At 42.4% G+C, this 19,383-nt stretch overlaps 1 protein-coding gene across 4 annotated transcripts in view; it reads left to right on the forward strand.

Annotated features, from left to right (window-relative positions):
- The window catches only part of RIC8B (RIC8 guanine nucleotide exchange factor B), a 477,183-nt gene that overhangs the window by 413,245 nt on the left and 44,555 nt on the right, over nt 1–19,383 (forward strand). For all 4 annotated transcript variants that reach the window (XM_086921785.1, XM_086921794.1, XM_086921812.1 and 1 more), the window contains one exon: nt 7,112–7,256. In XM_086921785.1, coding sequence (XP_086777911.1) covers nt 7,112–7,256 — 145 coding nt within the window. The remainder of the gene's footprint in view (nt 1–7,111; nt 7,257–19,383) is intronic.

A 19,383-nucleotide genomic window follows, 5' to 3' on the forward strand; every position in this document is an offset into this window, starting at 1 on the left:
TACAACCGCTGAGAGAGCACTCCACGCTGTAGACGCAAGAAGGGCAGTGATGCACTACATGGAAAGGACGAAAGGACACAGGAAGACAAAACAGTTCTTCGTATCCTTTGCGAACAGTTACATGGGTAAACCAGTGACAAAAAACACCATAGCTCGATGGATCGCACAGACTTCTGCCACAAGCAAGCGGGCCAGGAGCTAACAGGAGGGGCACAGGCCCACTCAACCAGGAAGAAAGGAGCAACAATTGCCTTTCTGGCCAACACACCAATTCAGGACATATGCCTGGCGGCAACATGGGCTTCAGTGCACACGTTCACTAAGCACTATTGCGTGGATGTTCAAATGAACAAGGAACCACACGTAGTACAAAAGGTGCTTCAACATATTTTCAACAACCAACGCTCATCTTCCACCCAGCCGCCACAAAAGTAACAAAAACCGCTACAAAATCTATGCACAGCATAGTGAATCCAGAAAGATTCACGCTGCAAAACGAATAGTTTCTTACCTGTCGGTGTAGTTTTGCAGCTTGAAGATCTTTCTGGATTCACTAGCGAACCCACCCGCCTCCGCCAGAAAGATGAGGCTGAAAAAAGAAAAAAAAAAAGGGGGTGGAAATGCATAGAAAAGGAAAGAAAGTTTAAGCTTGCAAGATATGTGAAAAGAATCACGTAAAAGAAAAAAAAAAGAGGATTAACATACATAGCCATGGATTCACTACAAGCAGAAAAGACAAAAAGGGGACAGAAAAAAGAATCCGAAGATGGTGCAAAAGGGTGGTAGCTTCCGCCAGAAGCATGCCGACGTCACCGAAGGTACACCAGAAGGTGGGACGTCGACGCCCACCTGGGCTACAAAAAAAAAAAGAGAAAAGAGACTACGATTCCGGACCCATCCACCAGATTGCTGAATATGCACAGCATAGTGAATCCAGAAAGATCTTCAAGCTGCAAAACTACACCGACAGGTAAGAAACTATTCGTTCTAGGTCTTCGCAGCGAGGTAGCAGAAGGATCTTCCTCCAGCCATGGTCTTGCAGATCTGTGCGATGGTGGCCAGGGCCAGTTGGGTGGAGCGTAGATGTCTGATGGAGAGGCGGTGGTTAAGGTATGAAGGTTGGCGCTGTGGGGGGCTTTGTAGGTGTGTGGGAGGAGCTTAAAGGTCATTCTTTTGTTGACTGGTAGCCAGTGTAGGTCTCTCAGGTGGCCGGTGATGTGGTTGCTGCGTTGGAAGTTCAGGAGGAGTCTTGTGGAGGCGTCCTGGATGTTCTGCACTTTCTTTTGAAGTTTCTGGGTGGTGCCGGCATAGAGTGCGTTGCCGTAGTAGAGTCTGCTGCTGATGAGCGCATGGGTGACCATTTTCCTGGACTCAGTGGGGATCTACTTGAAGATCTTATGAAGCAGGCAGAGCGTGTGGAAGCAGGAGGAAGAAACAGAATTGATTTGGAGGTTCTTTGAGAGCGAGGGTCCCGGGAATTGATTCTATCTATTATGACCCTCTGGGAGAACCAGAGAAAATCCTACTGATAGGCTGTTGTACTTTATTGGCATAAGCTTCTTTTGTATAGAATACCCTAGTTATTGCACTGAGTCAAAAAAGAACAGTTTATGGATATTAAGTTCTGATGAAGGTAGTTCAAAGAATTAAAAGTCCCAGTTCCCAGACACAACAATGATGAATGAAAGATAGTGTTTGACAAGTGAGGGGTTAAATTATGTTCATTGTATTGTTAAGTTATTGCATTGTTGTTTTGTTGTTGGGATTTATATATGAATGTTTGGGGTTGTTTTAAGAAATGTGTAGTCATAAAAAAGGATAGCAAACTAATATGAAACAACCAATTGATATACAGAAGAAAGAATATCATCTGTGGTTTACATTACAGATTTGAATACTGAGACATGAGCACCATCTCTTGGAGCATGGGCTCCGAGAAGCCACTGACTAAGACAGTGGTTGAGGGTGCTACACATGGTGATAGATTGAGCAACTGCAGGATAACCATGATTTCCCACCACCCATCATCACAGGAAGTGACATCCCTGGATCTCCCATCATCCACCTGCACAGGAAGTGACATCACTGAATTCCACATCATCTAATTAGACTGGAAATGACATTACTGGTTTTCCAGACAAAACAGTCTTTAATAGAAGAAACCATACAAGCAGACCTTATTTCCCACCACCCATCAGCACTGGATATAACATCACTGGATCTCCCATCATCCACCTGCACAGAAGTTACCATCACCGAATGTCAGGAAGTGACATTACTGGTTTTCCCACCAGAACTATCTGTAAAAGAATAAGCCAAGCAAGAGGACTTAATTTCCCATCACCCATCAACACCAGAAATGACATCATGGCACCCTGAACTCCGTTCTTCCCCCAGGACCTACTTAATGACAGCTGCAACACGAATGTGTCGCCACAGCAAACCTGCATGTCAACAACCACTCCCATGCATGCTTTACAACACACATACACTCCGCAAACACACAACCAGAATATGGGACATTCCAAGTAGTGACACACCCAACATCCTCTTCATCACAGAGACCTAGCTCAATCCATCATCAGCTCCCAACATTGCTATGCCAATCCCAGCTGGCTACAGGATCACTGAACAGGACCGCCTTCATAAGCCAGGATGAGGACTCGCCATCATCTGCAAGGAATCCATCCAATGCACAACATCCACAGAGAACGCCACACCATTTGTGGAACATATATATTTCAAGATGCAAACCTCCGAAAACTTCACCCTTAACGGAACCCTCGCCTACCGACCTCCCAGACCACGAGCCACCTTTATCAACCTCATCATAGAGTTTGTTTCTTTGCTCACCATCGACTCAAGAGCCTATATTCTCCTTGGTGACCTCAACTTTCATGTAGAAGACCAAAACGACCTCTGCTCCACAGCACTCCTCGAAATCTTGAGCCACATCGGATTCGCCCAGCTCGTCACAGAATTATCAGACACCGCAGGACACAAACTGGACCCCATCTTCACCACAAGTGACAGCATCAAATACAGCTCCAACAAAGAGCTCATATGGACCGTGCACTCCACCCTCCACTACCAAATCAGCACAACTTCAGTCACCACCCCATTCAGGTTCAACACTTGAAGCTGCAGCTGGGGCAAAATCACAGAAGCAGACTGGGTCAACGCCTCAGCACTGATCAACTTAGCCCCCCAGACAGCCTTGCCAAGGACATCAAGTACTTGGCAGACTTCCAACCACCTATCAAACCCAACAAGCATAGTAGATCAAGTACGCAGGCCAGTTGGTACGCAGAAGAACTCTGAGACAAAACACTGCAAACCACTAAAAAGGAAATGGAGAGCCATCCATGACACCACCGACCAGACTACCTACAAGGCTGAACTCCGACGGTATAAACAACAAATTAGAGACGCCGAGAAAAAAGCACTAGTGGACCACATCGAAGGGAGCTCCTACAGCTGCAGGGAGATTGTTTCGATCATCAAGAATTTCAACTCACCCTTAGCTACTATTAACATTGCTGCCTCCCAACATCTCTGAGACAATGTATCCAACTTCTTCTACAGCAAAATCAACCATCTACAGCAACTTCGCTCACCAACCTAACCTCCGACAGTTCAATGCTAACCTACCCACTGCCAACCAAGATGGCCACTTGACCAAATGGACAACCCTCACCAGAAACAACTCGGCAGCAATCATGCAGCCCATCCACTCAGGGTTCCTAACGGACCAATGCCCCACCACATCAATAACCTGGTAACCTCACCAATCAGCACAACCGTAATCCACGTCATCAACTCCACCATCACGTCTGCCACGCTCCCTGATGAATGGAAACTTGCAGAAATCAACACCCTCCTCAAGAAACCCAAAGCCGACCCAAATCAACTGAGCAACTTCCAACCCATCTCCATGTTCCCCTATCCAGCCAAAGTGATTGAGGAGGCCATCAACAAGCAACCCACAACCCATATTGAACTTCAACATCTTCTAGACGATACACAATTGGGATGCGGAAAGAAGCACAGCACCGAAATAGCATTAATCTCAGCCACCGACAACATTTGAAGCATCCTGGACCGAGAAGGTACAGCGGCCCTCATCTTGCTCGACCTTTATGTGGGCTTCAACACTGTGTCCCACAACACCACTCATCAGAAGACTGCACGAGATTGGTATACACGGATCTCCTCTCAAATGGCTCTGTTCCTTCCTTAGGGGAAGAACCCAAGTGGTCAGGTTGCCACTCTTCACATCAGAGACCAAGAAACTGATATCCAACAAGATGAAAGTTCTGGTCTTTGTCACCTGGTAGCCTTTGGAGCTAGACCAACACCCACACCCACAGTCCATGCAAAAAAAATCTAGGGATCATCCTAGACAACAAGCTCAACATGACTTCTCAAGTCAACGCAGTGTGCATGTCGTGCTTCAACACAATCTACACATGCCGCAACATTGGAGGTTGTTCATTCTCCTACATTGCTTTCGAGACATCAGAGCCTCCTTCTCACTTCTTGAGCTCTGCAAGAAGGTAAAGAACTGGCTTTTCAAATAAGCACCTTTGGACCACACCCCTACACACCATTCTTAAGCGCCAGAACACCCTCTTGGATGTTTAGTGCATCCTACAAATAAACATACCATATGGCATCATGTTATGTTATGTGTTATAACATTCACAAAATCGACATCCAGTGTGGCAGTTTACAAATGTGCCCTGGGTATAAATTTTGCTTTCTAATCATCCACGATATTGTTGGACTCTAGATAGGTATGATGTTGGGTGCCAACAGACTTCTCTATTATATTTCATGGGAATGGTGCATTCAACATAGGCCGATGTGATGAACACTGGAAGAGTCGAAGTGTATTTTTCTGAATAAGAAAGGCACCCACACTTGTATTTGGAGTTCTGGGATGGAATCCATACAACGAGCAGTCAGTGGAATCAGTTACACATGATGTGAGCCCATACATACATTCCTTAATCCGGGAAAATTAAAAAAGATTCACAATAAGCTTACTGGGGTTTGTTTATATAATTAGTATGATTGCGGCAACTATTTGTAAGCCTAACCATCAATCTGATGTGGAAAATGGATGTAAAGTGAATTACTAACGGTGTCCTTTTGAAATCAGTGAGTCAGTGCGTAGCCTGTGACGAGCAGGAGGGGATTTGAAGTAAGGAAATGTAATTAATTAATGCATGCCTAAAAACAGAGGGAAAAGGTTCAGTCTTCCACAGAATCAAATAAATTCTAATCACGCAATTATCGGTCTGGCCACTTGGCATGAACGTCATAGCACAAGTAATTTAGCAATGTAACTATATTACGAAGTAATGAAGATGAGACCATAAACATCCGTGCTTTGGACAATGCGGTAAATGTAGATCATGGGGTTATTGTTATCTGTTCAGAAGCTGAGGCACGTGATGAAGTCTGACAGATATCATGACAGAGGTTGCCTGAGTGACTGTGTTGTAACTCTGCAGCTGGCAAAGCGAAAAGTCCGATAATTAGGCAAACTTGTGTGTCCTCTAAAGAACTTAAAGTTCTTGCCTACATTTTGTTCACATCTGAGGTAGTGGGCTTTCTACATACGTTATCCGCTCTCAGCTTGGAAGTATTTAGACATTGTCTGTTGTTCTTTGCTCAGTGTTTCAGGAATGCCATTATTTTGTAATGTTCTCAGCAGATGGTTCATATTTTTTTATTCAGACCATTGACTCCATTAAATAAACTTGATCTTCTAATCTTTATTGGCAGTGTAAAATATAAGAAGGTATTAACGGAAAAATAAAATATTTACAACAGAAGAACAATGCAGCAGTTATGTTTTAGCTGGGTTGCATGAACATTCCGACACAAAATAAAGAAAACACAGCAGTCTAAAAGACTTATGAATTGATAAATGACATCTAGCAGGACTAATGAGCGAAAAATGGCAGGCACGCGAAAGAAGAGAGACACAAAAGCATAGGGGAGAGCAAGTAAAAAAGTAAAAAGCATATTTTAAACCATTTGTTTAAGTTGCCCTTGGAACACCTCTCCAGAGCATCCTCCCCCAGAGTTCCCAATCCCGAACTCAAGAGCCTTCAGTCTCAGCTGCCCGGTCCAAGAACCAGTCCGGAAGTGTCCCCCCCCAACCCCCATATGCCCTAGTTTGGTTTTTGTAAAGTGTATAACTAAGTACTTGCAGTGAATGAGCTTATAATGTCCCCTAGAGCTCATGAGCGCCAATTCCCCAGTTCTCCATAGTGTGTAGGAGTAGTGGCAGTGTCACCATATTCCTCAACACCACTCTCTCCATCAGGGACAGCAGCAGCAGGTCACAGTGCAGGAGATACTTCTTCAGACTGTCCACCAACAAGGTCATATTGCCTTCTGAAGTCTGTTTTTCACTATTGACAAGGAACTACTCTAAGTGTCCCCCCAGTGTCACTTCAGTAGTGAGTGCAAGGTCCATTCATCCACCTTGCTGACCCCTTGCGCTGGAAACACATTCGACCAGACCCTATTCCCCCGCAGTCCTGTGTAAACCCTACAGTTATTCAAGATAATCATCTCTGTGGGTGCCATCAATGGGGTTAGCTGGGGTGCAGGAGAAGCATACATGGGCACACGTCCTCCAAACCTAGAGCCACACTAATGCTTGCTGCACTGTGTTCTAACAGGATCATCTCCGCCAAAGACCTGCAGTAATATTACTTGAATGGAACGCTCATGTTTAAGGTAATGCGCTAGTCAAACTTCAAATCTCCTTGCCGACTGCAGGGTACTAGCTTTTGTGTGCCTTGCTATTGGCACACAATGCTAAACATGCCCAGTCTACTCGGGTAATAACCATCTTTTAAGGGACTCCATATTTGAAGACATTTGTGAAGCTCATGTAAACACGTCTCCATTTTTTCTATATGGGTAAAGTAATTATACTTTGGATACGACATTCTGTAATGTATGCCCTGACATGACCATGCATTGTGTTGGCTAGAAACCAGGGTTGCATTTGTGTCATGCAGTAGTTTATATGTTGCATGTTACATGTTTGCACTTGATTGACTGTGTCAACAACCATTTCTTTTAGTGGACAGTTTATTAAAGTACACTGGCTACGGGAATGCAGCAGGACTTCTTGCAGCGAGGGGCCTGTTAGCAGGAGGACGAGGGGATCGCTGGTACTCTGATGATGAGGACACAGACACTGAAGAGTACAAGTCTGCAAAGCCAAAGTACGCTGCCAACTTTGTATTCATTTCCATTCGTTAATCTTTGACAACCTAATCAATGTTGTATGTCCCTTGATCTCTTTACACTAAAGAGTTGTGTATGTATTTAAAATAATTGGAAAAATTCCAGTAAGTGATTGTTTATTTCTTGTAAAATAGCCCAGTAAGTTAAATGCTGGCGGCCGAGATCTACTTGCAAAAATCAGAAACAAGTTGATAAATTGGGTAACACAAAGTTGGGTAGTAGTAGCACTGCTAGCTACAGTTAGTGCTATATGGTAAAATTAAAGTTGATAGTGCTACAGAGAAATCCAGTGCTGCTGTCTTTACAACCTTCGTCCAGTACCATGACAGTACATGCAGTACATGTGAAGGTGTGCCTGCATTTGGTGGCAATCTTCCACATGAATGATCCTCCAGCACCTGTAGTAAAATGCATGAACATTAGGAAATGGCTCAAAGTGGCGGTGACTTGGATAGAACATCCCTCTGATAAGAGAACTATGATTGTTGTTGGAGGTATGTCACTGTTGCATCCATCCCGATCATCATCATGGCCTTCCGAGTGAAACAGAGCCCTATACGGCGAGCCAGTGCCCATGGCCACCGCTCTTGTGCTCCATTCTGTGTGTGCAGCAAAAAATGTCACTATATAGATTCAACTTAAATTACTAATGCAGGAGTTTGTATTCTTAACCAGACAAAACTCTTACTGCTAACCGTCAAGCTTTGGCCCTCTAACATTCACAAAAGCGTGTGTTACTTACATTTTTTGTTCAACTCTGTTAAAAGTCAGAGCGTAAAGATAAAACATTGGTCTCAGTGTTTTTGGCTTGAAAACTACAGTTAAAGGTAAAATGTACATTCTTTTCAGAAATTAATTATAAAATCTACAGATAAATTCAGGTTCTAGTTAGAGGACTGAAGAGGCCATAGTCGCTTCACCTCAACTGGAGCTGCGCATAAAAAATGAGGAAAACAGCAGTGGCAGCGCTGCCTTAGTGGGGCATATGTGTCAGCCAGCCGATGAAGCGGCTTTACCTACAACTTTTGCCCAGGACTGTATGAAGTCGCCATATGCAACGCAGCCATCTATAAAGAGTTTTTTCTTTTAAGTACCATCAAAAACAGTCTGACAAACATAAAAGGAATATTAATGAAAACAAAGAGTCTGCTAGTGATTGTGCATTAACTTCTCTATTACCGTCACCACTATGTGGAAAAGGAGTAAAAAGTGGTTACTCTTGTGATTTGACACAGTCTAAGTTGTCTGAAAAATCGAACGTCGTAGTGGGTGGCCAGGATAGGAGTGCAATTGATGAAAAGGCTGTAGAAGAGGATGCGTTGTTACCGCCACACCCACCATTATTAGCAGTTGGGCAGTCACGGACTCAAGTTCAAATTCACGCTAGTGTCCCTATTGCGCATCAGGCAGATTTACAGCTGGTTGATGATTTTCAGATTACCAGCCAGGTGGTGCGTTATAAAACACCAGTCGTGTGTAGCAAAGAGTCTGGTCTAGTGTTTGATACGTCTTCTTGTATGGTTCAGAATGTAAGCGAAGAGGTTATTGTGTTAGATTTTGGAGTTGGAGAGTCAAATCCCAAGGAGGGGTCTATTGAGCCGATATTAGTTTCAGAGGAATTGGTTTCTAGTCCAAATGGCCGACTTGATAAAAGTGGTAATAACAGTTTTTTTAACTTGGACCAGTCAAGTATAATCCTGGAGAATAGCTTCACCAGCAATAAATCATTATTGGTCGCAGGTGTTGATAGTACTGAGAAGGTTCCTAATTCAAATGACCAATGCAGTTTAGACTTAAACAGTCAGTTTAACCCAGTTGATATATCTTTACTAACTAAATTTGATTGGAATTTCCAGGCTAGATCAGGTGATTTAGAAAATAGTGTAGCTAGTCCTGAGCATGGTTTATGGGATTGTCTCTTACACACTATGGACTCAATCACTAATGCTCTGAACTTTCATTCAGACAAATTAGATGTTCAGTAGGTATTGATACAAAACGTTTGCAATTAACTAACCTGATTACTAAGGTGCAAGATGACAAAGAGAGCCAGTTAATAACCTGTTCCTATGCACAATTGATTGATAACATCTCGGATTTACCATAAATTGTAAGTTCAATGGCGCATGAAGTAAAATTGCTGTCGGGCAGAAAAGCTCAAGGTAATGAAGAAATTAGCAATCTACCTGATAAAAAGAATAATTCAAGTAGCATGGCTAGACCAGGGTCATCGACTCTAGACAAACCGGCCATATTACAAAAAGATGCATACAGTAGAAACAGTATATATTAACGATAGCAATGACCAACCTGTAAACAACGAAAACAAATTGCAAGCTACAGAGGTTCCTCTTCTTAATCCTAAATGTATTAAAAATAAAGACTGTATGGTAATAGGAGATGTAATTAGTGATTACCCTGTGCCAATTCAAAAGTCAAGCAGTCTGGAAAATGTGGATATGAAAAAGACATGCCCTAATCAAAACCAGGGAATAAGTGTTTTTACTAAATTAGTGATTCTTTCCAAACAGGCTAAAAAAAGGTTAAGAAAGACACATAATGGAGGAGCTACGACACCAACCAAGATGGCCGCATAGTCTCCAGGCTCCGCCCACCTCCATCCTTTGCTCTATCATCCTGTTGCTTATCCTGATTACCTTCACCGGATCTGTGTGTGTGATCCGACCCGCACTCCAGTGGTGCAATCCCGGAGCTTCTCCGCCGTTGTGGAGCGGAGCTACGTCGATGGTCGCATTGAGGCCTAACCCAGCAGAGAAGCCGGGGTCTCGAGTGCTGGCTCTGCCGGGTCCGAGTTGAATAACAACGAACTGCTGAAGGTGGTTGGATCCGGTCTCTGGAACACTCGGACTTTTTTGATTGTTTTGCTATCATCGGCTGCCTGGTGCCCTACAGAAGGTGAGGTGACGAGTGACGCACGGTGCTGTGTCGCGGGGGTCCCTGACCGGGGGTCCAGCATTCACATCGCCGTTTCCCCGGGTCGGTGCCTCGCTGCGTACTGCGTCCCTCATGGCTTACTCCTGCTCTGCCTATTTTTGCCCCGGAGAAGGCGCCTCTCCGTGGGGTCCACCATGTTGGAGGACGAAACGAATCTAGCGGAACAGGCTCGAAATGGCCCGTCACTGCGTACGGTGCTGGAGGCACTCATGGCACTTAAGGGAACTATTGAAGTCCAGACCTGCAGTTTGTTGTCTGCGACGGATGGACTCACAGGCATGAGACCGGATCCTGACTCGACGCCCGCGACCAGCCCGCTTTTCAATGGATGTCTCGGAGGTGTATCTTGACCCGGCGATGGAAGCAGTGTTTGCCCCTATTGAAGTGGATCTATCTGACTGTACTGTGCCTGGTCAACCCACGGAACCGTTGGAACCCCCGATTGTGTATCCCCCGGAACATTTACATGTCGTCTCCATTATGGATCCTTCCACTTTCTATCCTTTGCTGTTTCGGACCGTGTCGGCTCCCCTCCCCTGTCGGTCTTTCAAGATGGCGGATGGGGTAAAACTTGGCTTCGGAGGCAGGGAGGGTCAACATTGGTACCAGCCATCTACATCGGGACCTGCTGTTTTTTTCTCATCTGTGTACTCCTGTTCTGTAGACTTTGACAGTACTTTGTGGGAAGTGCTTTCCTTAATTGATGTCTTCAGGGAATTTGATCGACGGGGCCAGGGTTGAGATTCTTCTCCGAGTCTCTCATTGTGGCACTATGTTTAACGGGATTGTTTATTATTGACGGAGTCCGGGGGCGGGGCTGGCTACGACGGGGGAAGAAGGCCGGGAGCCAGTAGAAGTATGCCCTCCTCCGATTTCCCTCATTGTGTGGGGTACTTTGCCTTTTCCTTTCTTTCCCTTTCTACTATATTTCGGGTTCTGGTTACTGGGCGACAGGCACGCTGCGAGGGGGGTGGCCGTAGTCATCAGCAGGGGTGCAGGGTGTGGGGGTGGGTGTTTCGTTTTTATTTTTGTTCTATGGCCTCTTTTCTTCCTTCTCTTCCCTTGCCTTTTCTTTCTTTTTCCTTTTCCGGGTTAGTGTAGTGGGTTCGGCTTTCTTTACATCCTTGTTTCTACATCTGTACCTTGACTTTTCTGAGGTTTTGGTGCTGTGGGGTGGACAATAATGATGGCGTAGACGAATAATAGTGTGCTACTTATCCTGATGTCGTATGTCTTAACGCCGCTAACCTACATGATAGCGAACTTATTTTGGTCACGTTGTTCTTTTGCTCGCCCCCTTTTGTGATCCGAGACACTGTACGACACCTGATCCTTTCAACTTTTTATATGTAAAATGAAAACTTCTTATCCTGTTTCCAAGTTGAACTGCTTTTGTAACCGATGTGCTTTGTGGATGGAGTTCCTATGCTCCCCAGGGAGGATGGGTCTGGCGTTGGATTGTAATAACATACTGAAATGCTTAGCGGCCAGCCCTGGGGGTTGTAGGCCTGTGTCTGTATTTGATTGCAAATGTTAAAGGTTTTCAAAAAAAAAAAAAAGACACATAATAAAAAGTGCATGATATACAATCTCCTAATAAGGAAGTTATTAATAATCTTAAAATTTCTGAGGAAACTGAAGTGAAACCATATTTTCCGATTTTTGGACCTAATAAAGATTCGGGACTTAACGTAAAGGACAAACAAATAAAGGAGTGTGTTAATAAGCTTGAGCAGGTTGAGTCTAAGTTGAGTTTAGGGCCATTAGTTGAGCTCCCAATTAAGTTGGGGGAAGATGTATCTGAACAGCTTATAATTGAAAGGGCTATCGAACAAGGTGAGCAAACAATTTTCCATCAGAAAACTGTAGATCTTATTAATCCCCTAGGTAGTAGTAGAAATGATCAGGGGTACGAATTATGTTCGCAGCCCAGAAATGAATCAGCCTCCCAACAAGGAGACCAAAACACTATTAATCGGAAAACTGGAAATCTCATTAAGCATCAAGGTAGCAATAGGACCGATTAAGTGGTCCATTTGTGTACTCAAGTTAAAAAAATAACGGAAGTTAATGAAGTAAATCACTTGACAGTTTCTGTTCTGGCTCCCTCTAGTGGGAATAGGTATCCAACTGTCCCTGGAGATAAGGAGGACATAGAGCCTTCCAACTTGCTGTCTGATAAGAGGAAATTAGTCTTCTGCCCCCAATGTATAACGAAAGGCTCCTATGATATCTTGAATCGTGGAAACATTTTGAAACTGTTACATGCAATTTCAGATCTTAAAGATATGGTATTGGATGATTTGGAATCTGTAGAGTTTCAGAAAGATTGCGATAACACTTACAGGGAGATAACAATTACACCCTGGTTAAACCGCGAAATTGTTGATAAAATAATGTCTAATTGCACTATATTTGAGAAATGGGGTATCAAAGTTTTGAATCTTCAAGGTCTGGGTAATCCAATGTTGTTGATTCCAATAAAGTCACCTGGCATTCTGGTTTACGATCATGTGAGGAGTTAAAGAAAGTCCCCGACCCAGTAGATGATTGGAGTTGGCTTCCGGGAATATTAACAAATGCAAATTCTGGGAAGAAGGATTGATGCCGACCATCTCTTGAAAAAGCATCAAACCCTTTTAAACTCTGTTCCTGGAACACAAATGGTCTAAAATCACTTATTGAGGACCCAAATGTAATAGACTTTTTGAAAACATTTGATATGTTAATCTTTCAAGAAACCTGGAAAGTGTGTAGTGAACCCTTTATTGGTTATTTAGAAAATTCTAAAGTGGCAACTCGTGAGGCCTATACGGTTCGCCCAAGTGGTGGTCTCTCTATATATGTCTCTCTGAGTCTTAAAGTTGAACATTTCGAAATTGACCTCCAGGTAAAATGGCTACAGTGTATTAAATTAATAGCCGGTCATTAGATTATTTTTTTAAATGTCTGTTTGAGTTCTAAAAAATGGTTAGATCCACTCAAATTACACAACTATGGGAAATGGTGAAAATGTTATACTTTGATCATCTAGATTCAGTATTCATTATTTCTGGCGATTTTAACATGCATCTTGTCGCCTCTAAAAAGCGGACAATTGATATAAAATATTTAGCCCAATGGATAGATTGTGAGTTTAAAAAATATAATTTAAAGATTATGCAAGATTCTGCTAATATCCCGACTTTTAATAAAATAGGTAGTTATTCCAAAATAGATTATACAATAATGTCCGACAAATAATATAATTTAGTACGAAGTTATCAGATAGCCCCAAGGATTGAGAGTGATCATAATCCTCAAGCGGTTTTCTTTGATCTAGCAATTGATTATCTGCCTGAAACTAATATATTGAAAACCGCTCCTACCCCTTTTAACCTTAAAAGATTAATATGAAATGATAAAACGGAGAAAAATATTCTGGAAGTCCTCTCCCGTTTAATACAAGATGTGCAGGCTGCAAATGGTGAAGGGAAATCCATGGTTGCTCTCTGGCCACACTTATGTGATGAACTGCTGGTTAAATTCGCTAATCAGAAGCACTCTAGGAGTATAACATTGAACCCTAAGAATCCAGGGTGGTATTCTCATCGCCTACTATACCTTAAAAGAGGGCTTAATAATGCAATAAGATCACTGTATAGGAATGGGCTATCGTTTTTTATTACATCTTTTAAAAGTAGAGAATTATAAGAGGGATATAAGAATGAAATCTGGAAAGCCAAGCAAGCTTATTATGAAGCGACATGGGTTAAGATACACTATGCTTGTAAATCCAAAGATCTGCGGTTATTTTGGAACATTATTAATAACCTTGAGAATGGTAATACTAGAAGCAATAGTGCTAATGTAGAGGAATTAAGTTGGGTAAACTTTTTTAATTAGAAAATTGCTACACAAAGCCCACAGTATGACAATGCTAAATGTAATAGTCCTAACTGAATGCATGAGACAATAATGGAGGGAGGCATGTTAGTACTCATCACCTACAAAGTAGTGTGGATATTGAGCCTTGGTTGGTCGATAAAGTAAAAAAAGCTATTAACAAGATCAGATCTAATGGGGCGGCCGGCCCTAATGGAATTCCGAATGCCATATTTAAAGTTAAATTAAGGAATTGGCCAGAGCTATTAACGCTCTTGTTTAATGACGTGCTTAAATCAGGCCTTATTCGGTTATCATGGCATGGAAGTATCATTCAACCAATATATAAAAGTGGCCCCCAGGATAATCCGGCAAACTATCGCTTAATAACACTCACAGATGCCAATGCGAAATGTTTTGCCACTTGCCTGCTGGATGAGTTGGAGTTATGGGCTATAAAAGAGGAGTTGATTCCTAACTTTTAAACTGGCTTTAGAAAGGGTGTTTGATTTTATTAGCACTATTAGGAGAAAGAGCCAAAAGTAGGAAACAAAGATTGTATATGTGCTTTATTGATCTAAAAGCCACTTTTTATTCTGTGCCCTGAAATATTCTTTGGTGGAAGTTAATGAATTGGGGTATATCGGAAACACTTTTAAAAATGATTAAACTATTATACTCCGACACCTGGGTACAGATCAAAATTGGCGATGGTAGACATACGACCCGTCGTCTAGCTACTAATGTCGGATTGAAACAAGGTTGTGTTTTGGCTCCTTGCCTATTAATCTTTTTATGGTTGATCTCCCAGCGCATTTTAAAAAGGTTAATGCGCACTCACCTTCGGTATCTGGTAAGGAGATTAAATATCTGCAATATGCAGACAATACCATTTTATTGAGCCAAACGGTCATAGGGTTAAAAAGATTAATTGATTCTTTTAACTCTTATGTTACACAAAATGGTTTAACAATTAATATAAAAAAAACAATGACAATGGGAAAAGGCAAACCAAGAATAAAAGAATGGAATATTAACGGTTTGGTTATTGAAAATGTTAAATCATATAAATATCTGGGAATTACATTTGATGACGGTATGACATTTAGGCAGCATTTTAATAATCTCGAAGCTAGGGGCACCTCTCTCGCATTTGCCTTTAGAAAATTGAGGGATAAACTATCATGCCCTAATTATGAACATCTAATGAGGGTGATGAGAGCAAAATTAATTCCATCCTTGGACTATTGTTCCATCATCTTTCGGGGCAAAGATGCGAAACTGCTCGACGATATAGAAGTAAGGACATATAAATCGGTTTTTAGGATTCCTTAGTCGTGCCAATATAAGACTTGAATTTGGTTTAAAGAACAAGTTATTAGCCCGACAATCTACATTTTTAAAGTCCTTATTATCATTACTTCGGGCAGAGGAGGGATCATTAGCAAAGCTGTGCTGGCTCGAGATCTCGAAAGGTGAATACTGGAGGATTTGGCAGTCTTACTTAAACGAATGTCTATGCAATTTTGAATGTTCAAAATTAGAAGATGAAGTGAAGAGTAAAATAGCCTTTAAGAGAGTAATTAATCAAAAGGCTGCTTTACTGTCTTCTATAACAGATAAGGCGGAATTAAGGGGAATAAATCACTTATGGACAATAGCCAACACTCTTAACAAGTTGTCACCCCAACCTTATCTGTTATATCACCTAAGACCTTTGATCAAGAATAAATGTATGCACCTAAGGTTTGGGAGATATCCGACTAAAGACCGAACTCCAAAATGGGAGAACAAATGGCCAACGCTTATCTGTAGGCTCTGTGGGCTGAGTGAAGAAACCTTATTGCACATTGTAACTCTATGCCCAATCTTGTCATAGGTGCGGAAGTCTATCCTCAAACCGATTTTTAACGAATTGGGAGTTAAAACATGTAGGAATGCAATTATTGCCTGTCTAAGAGGGGTTGACATTAAACGTATTCATCTCTTAGTTAAGTTTATCATCATTGCAGAAAATAAATTCCATAAAGTAGACACTATAAGCAAATGAATTCCCGTTCTAAAAAGTACTTAGATAGAACTGGTTTGGCTATAAGGTTATTACATTTTTTTTAGGGAGACTGTTTTTAGGTAATTTATAATCTGTTAGTATTGAGAATTACCCTATAATTGTGGATTCTATTTTAAAGCATCGCACATGTCACATTAATTCTCTTGTTAGAATTTGGGTTTTTTTTGCACAGAATGTACAATACACTTTGTTTTGGCCGTTTGGTTATAGGCTCTATGAAGAAAACTGTGATACTAGCTTAGGGTGTGGGAACTTAGGTTTAGTATAAAACATTTTTAATTAATTGTAAAGGTATTTACTCTTACTAACAAGTGGTAACAGTGTTGTAACATAATATTTGCTGCTAGCAAAAGGCACCTTAGTTTGGATGCCATAAGTATAATGCACTTTATTTCTTTGTTGTGGAACGTTTTTATCAAACTGTTAGAATTATCAGCAAACTACCCTTGGTATTGAATGCACATTGCACTTTGTTTTTGTCTGTTAACTGTTAATGGCAAATCGTTGCAACTATAATGCTTGCTGCTAGTATAAGTCACTTTAGCTTTGATGTTATAAGTATAATATTTGCAAAACTACCTTTGGTATTGAATGCACATTGCACTTTGTTTTTGTCTGCGAATTGATAATGGCAAATGTTAATGTTATGGGAACTTATATAGCGCACGGCTGCCCCAGCAAAGGGGCGTCCCGGCGTTTACAGAAAGAAGGAGAGTAGGCAGCAGCGGATGGTGATCAGGGTTTAAACACCTAGAAAATTAGCAGAAAAGGTGGGTTTTTATGGCCTTTCTGAACGACAGCAGGTCGTTAAGCCCGCGAATTTGAGAAGGTAGAGCATTCCAGAGCCTGGCTGTGAGGTGCCGGAAGGAGCGACCGCCCATTCGGGCCAGCTTGAAACGGGGGACGACTGCCAAGTTTTGGCCCTCCGAACGGAGGGCACGACAGGGTGAGTATGCTGTTAAGAGGGCTCAGCATAGGTGTCGAGGTAGTTTTCAAGACCTTGAATGCGAGGCATAGGGTTTTAAAATGGATACCTGCTGCTAGCATAAGTCACTTTAGTTTTGATGTTGCAAGTATAGTATTTGTTGCTAGCATAAGGCACCTTAGTTTGGATGCCGTAAGCATAATGTACTTTATTCTTTTATTACAGAAGGTTTTTATCATATTGTTAAAATCGTCAATAATTATCCTATGTTTGGTGGATCTTTCCGAGGTTGTTAAAATTAGTGTTCTGTGTGTATATATATCTGGGACGGCGATGGGTACCTGCTTTGCCCCCAGCTATGCGAACCTCTTCGTTGGCTGGTGGGAGGAGCAGGTACCCAGGAGCTGCACGGCAGGGACGGAGACAGGGCAGGTTAAAAGCTGGTATCGTTACATTGACGACCTGTTCATTGTCTGGGATGGGGGGATGGATTCGGCAGAGGAATTCATCAGGATCCTCAACAACAATGACCTCAATCTACACTTCTCGGGTTCGGTAAGTCCGGTGAGAGCGGAGTACTTGGATCTGAGAGTGTACATTGAGGATAATCAATTGCACACCACCTTGCATAGAAAGGACACTGCTGGCAATTCTACACTCTTTGCCAGCAGTAGCCATCCCACCCCACTCAAGAACAGCATTCCCTACGGAGAGCTATTGAGGATCCGTAGGAACTGCTCCAAGGATTCTGATTTCGAGGTGGCTGCCTCGGAGTGTCTAGAACGATTTTCCATGAGGGGTTACGGCACTACCTTACTTACTAAGACCCTTACAAAAGTAAGGAAGTTGCAGAGATCGCAACTGTTGGCTAGTGATACTCCCATAACCGGAAGGAACAGAAACTCTAACAAAAGTGAAGGTAAATTTAGACTCATCACTCCTTATTCAAAAGGAGCGGGGGATCTAAAAGCAATGCTAATGAAGAATTGGAACATCTTAAGAACCGACAGCGTTCTTGCAGATGACCTACCTGCTTACCCCTTAATCACATTTAGCAAGGCTAGGTCACTCAGTAATATGCTTGTCTCAAGCCATCTTAAAAAACCAACACCAAAAGCGAACTCCCTGAAGCGGATGGCGGGCTTCTTCCCCTGTGGCCACTGCAAGGCCTGCAGTGGAAGCAAACGGGTGCTATCATTTGATATACCAGACACCGGGAAGAAAGTGCCTATCAAGCACTTCATTACATGTAGTTCCCAGTTTGTGGTGTATTGCTTGGTCTGCCCGTGTGGCTTACGCTACATAGGCAGTACGATCAAGGAACTCAAGCTGAGGATCCTGGAGCACCAACGGGCGATCGAGAAAGTTGACATCTCATATCCGGTCGCCCGACATTTTGCAGAGGAGCACAGCAAAGATCGCAAGCTACTCCGATTCTTCGGATTGGACATGGTCCCCCCGAATGTAAGAGGAGGTGATAGGCTGAGGCGACTCCGCAGATTAGAGTCCAGATACATAATCGATCTATCCACGAAAAACCTGGTGGGCTCAACAGCGGGGAGGAACTAGCATATCACTTGGGCAAGTAACAACATAGTATCTGCTGAGTGTCCATTCCCATAAGAAGCCCTATACACTGTAATGAACTTCCAACTAGAACAGGTGTGCTCCATGGGAGAATGTACATGTGAACCTTGTAGACCAGCAGGACATTTCTTACTAAACTCTGTCGACATTGCTCCAATTATGAGATCTATGAACCTTACTTATGAATTTCTGTACACTGTGTATACCCTACCTGTACGAATATGTATATAATGATACCTATATACTTTTGTCCCCCGACGATAATGAGGATGGACTACCATGGATGTGCTAATGCACCCTTGGATACTCAATTTCTAACGAATATACATATACACTATACATGAGCAAGGTGATATCCTATTGTATATGTACGTGGTTATATCTAGTCCAACCTCATTTCTGTAAATAGTGTAAATACTTCTTTCCTTTGCGAACTCTATCTATCGAGAAGTATGTTCTCTTGTTAAACATCCTGTAAATAGTATTATTTAGGAACCATGATGAAATATGATGGAATATTGGTTCATTGGATGATATAGGACAGATGATAATAATGCTTTTCGTTTTTTCCTTGCATGTGCCTGATGATTTTTGTGACTTCTCTCTGTTCTTTATGCACGAATGTGATTACCCGAGCAATGTACATATGTAGCATAGGACACCAGCCGATCCACGGCTTTATCTTAACCATGATTATTTCATG

This window comes from Lissotriton vulgaris, chromosome 1_1 (assembly GCF_964263255.1).
Source record: "Lissotriton vulgaris chromosome 1_1, aLisVul1.2, whole genome shotgun sequence".
Taxonomy (NCBI): Eukaryota; Metazoa; Chordata; class Amphibia; order Caudata; family Salamandridae; genus Lissotriton; species Lissotriton vulgaris.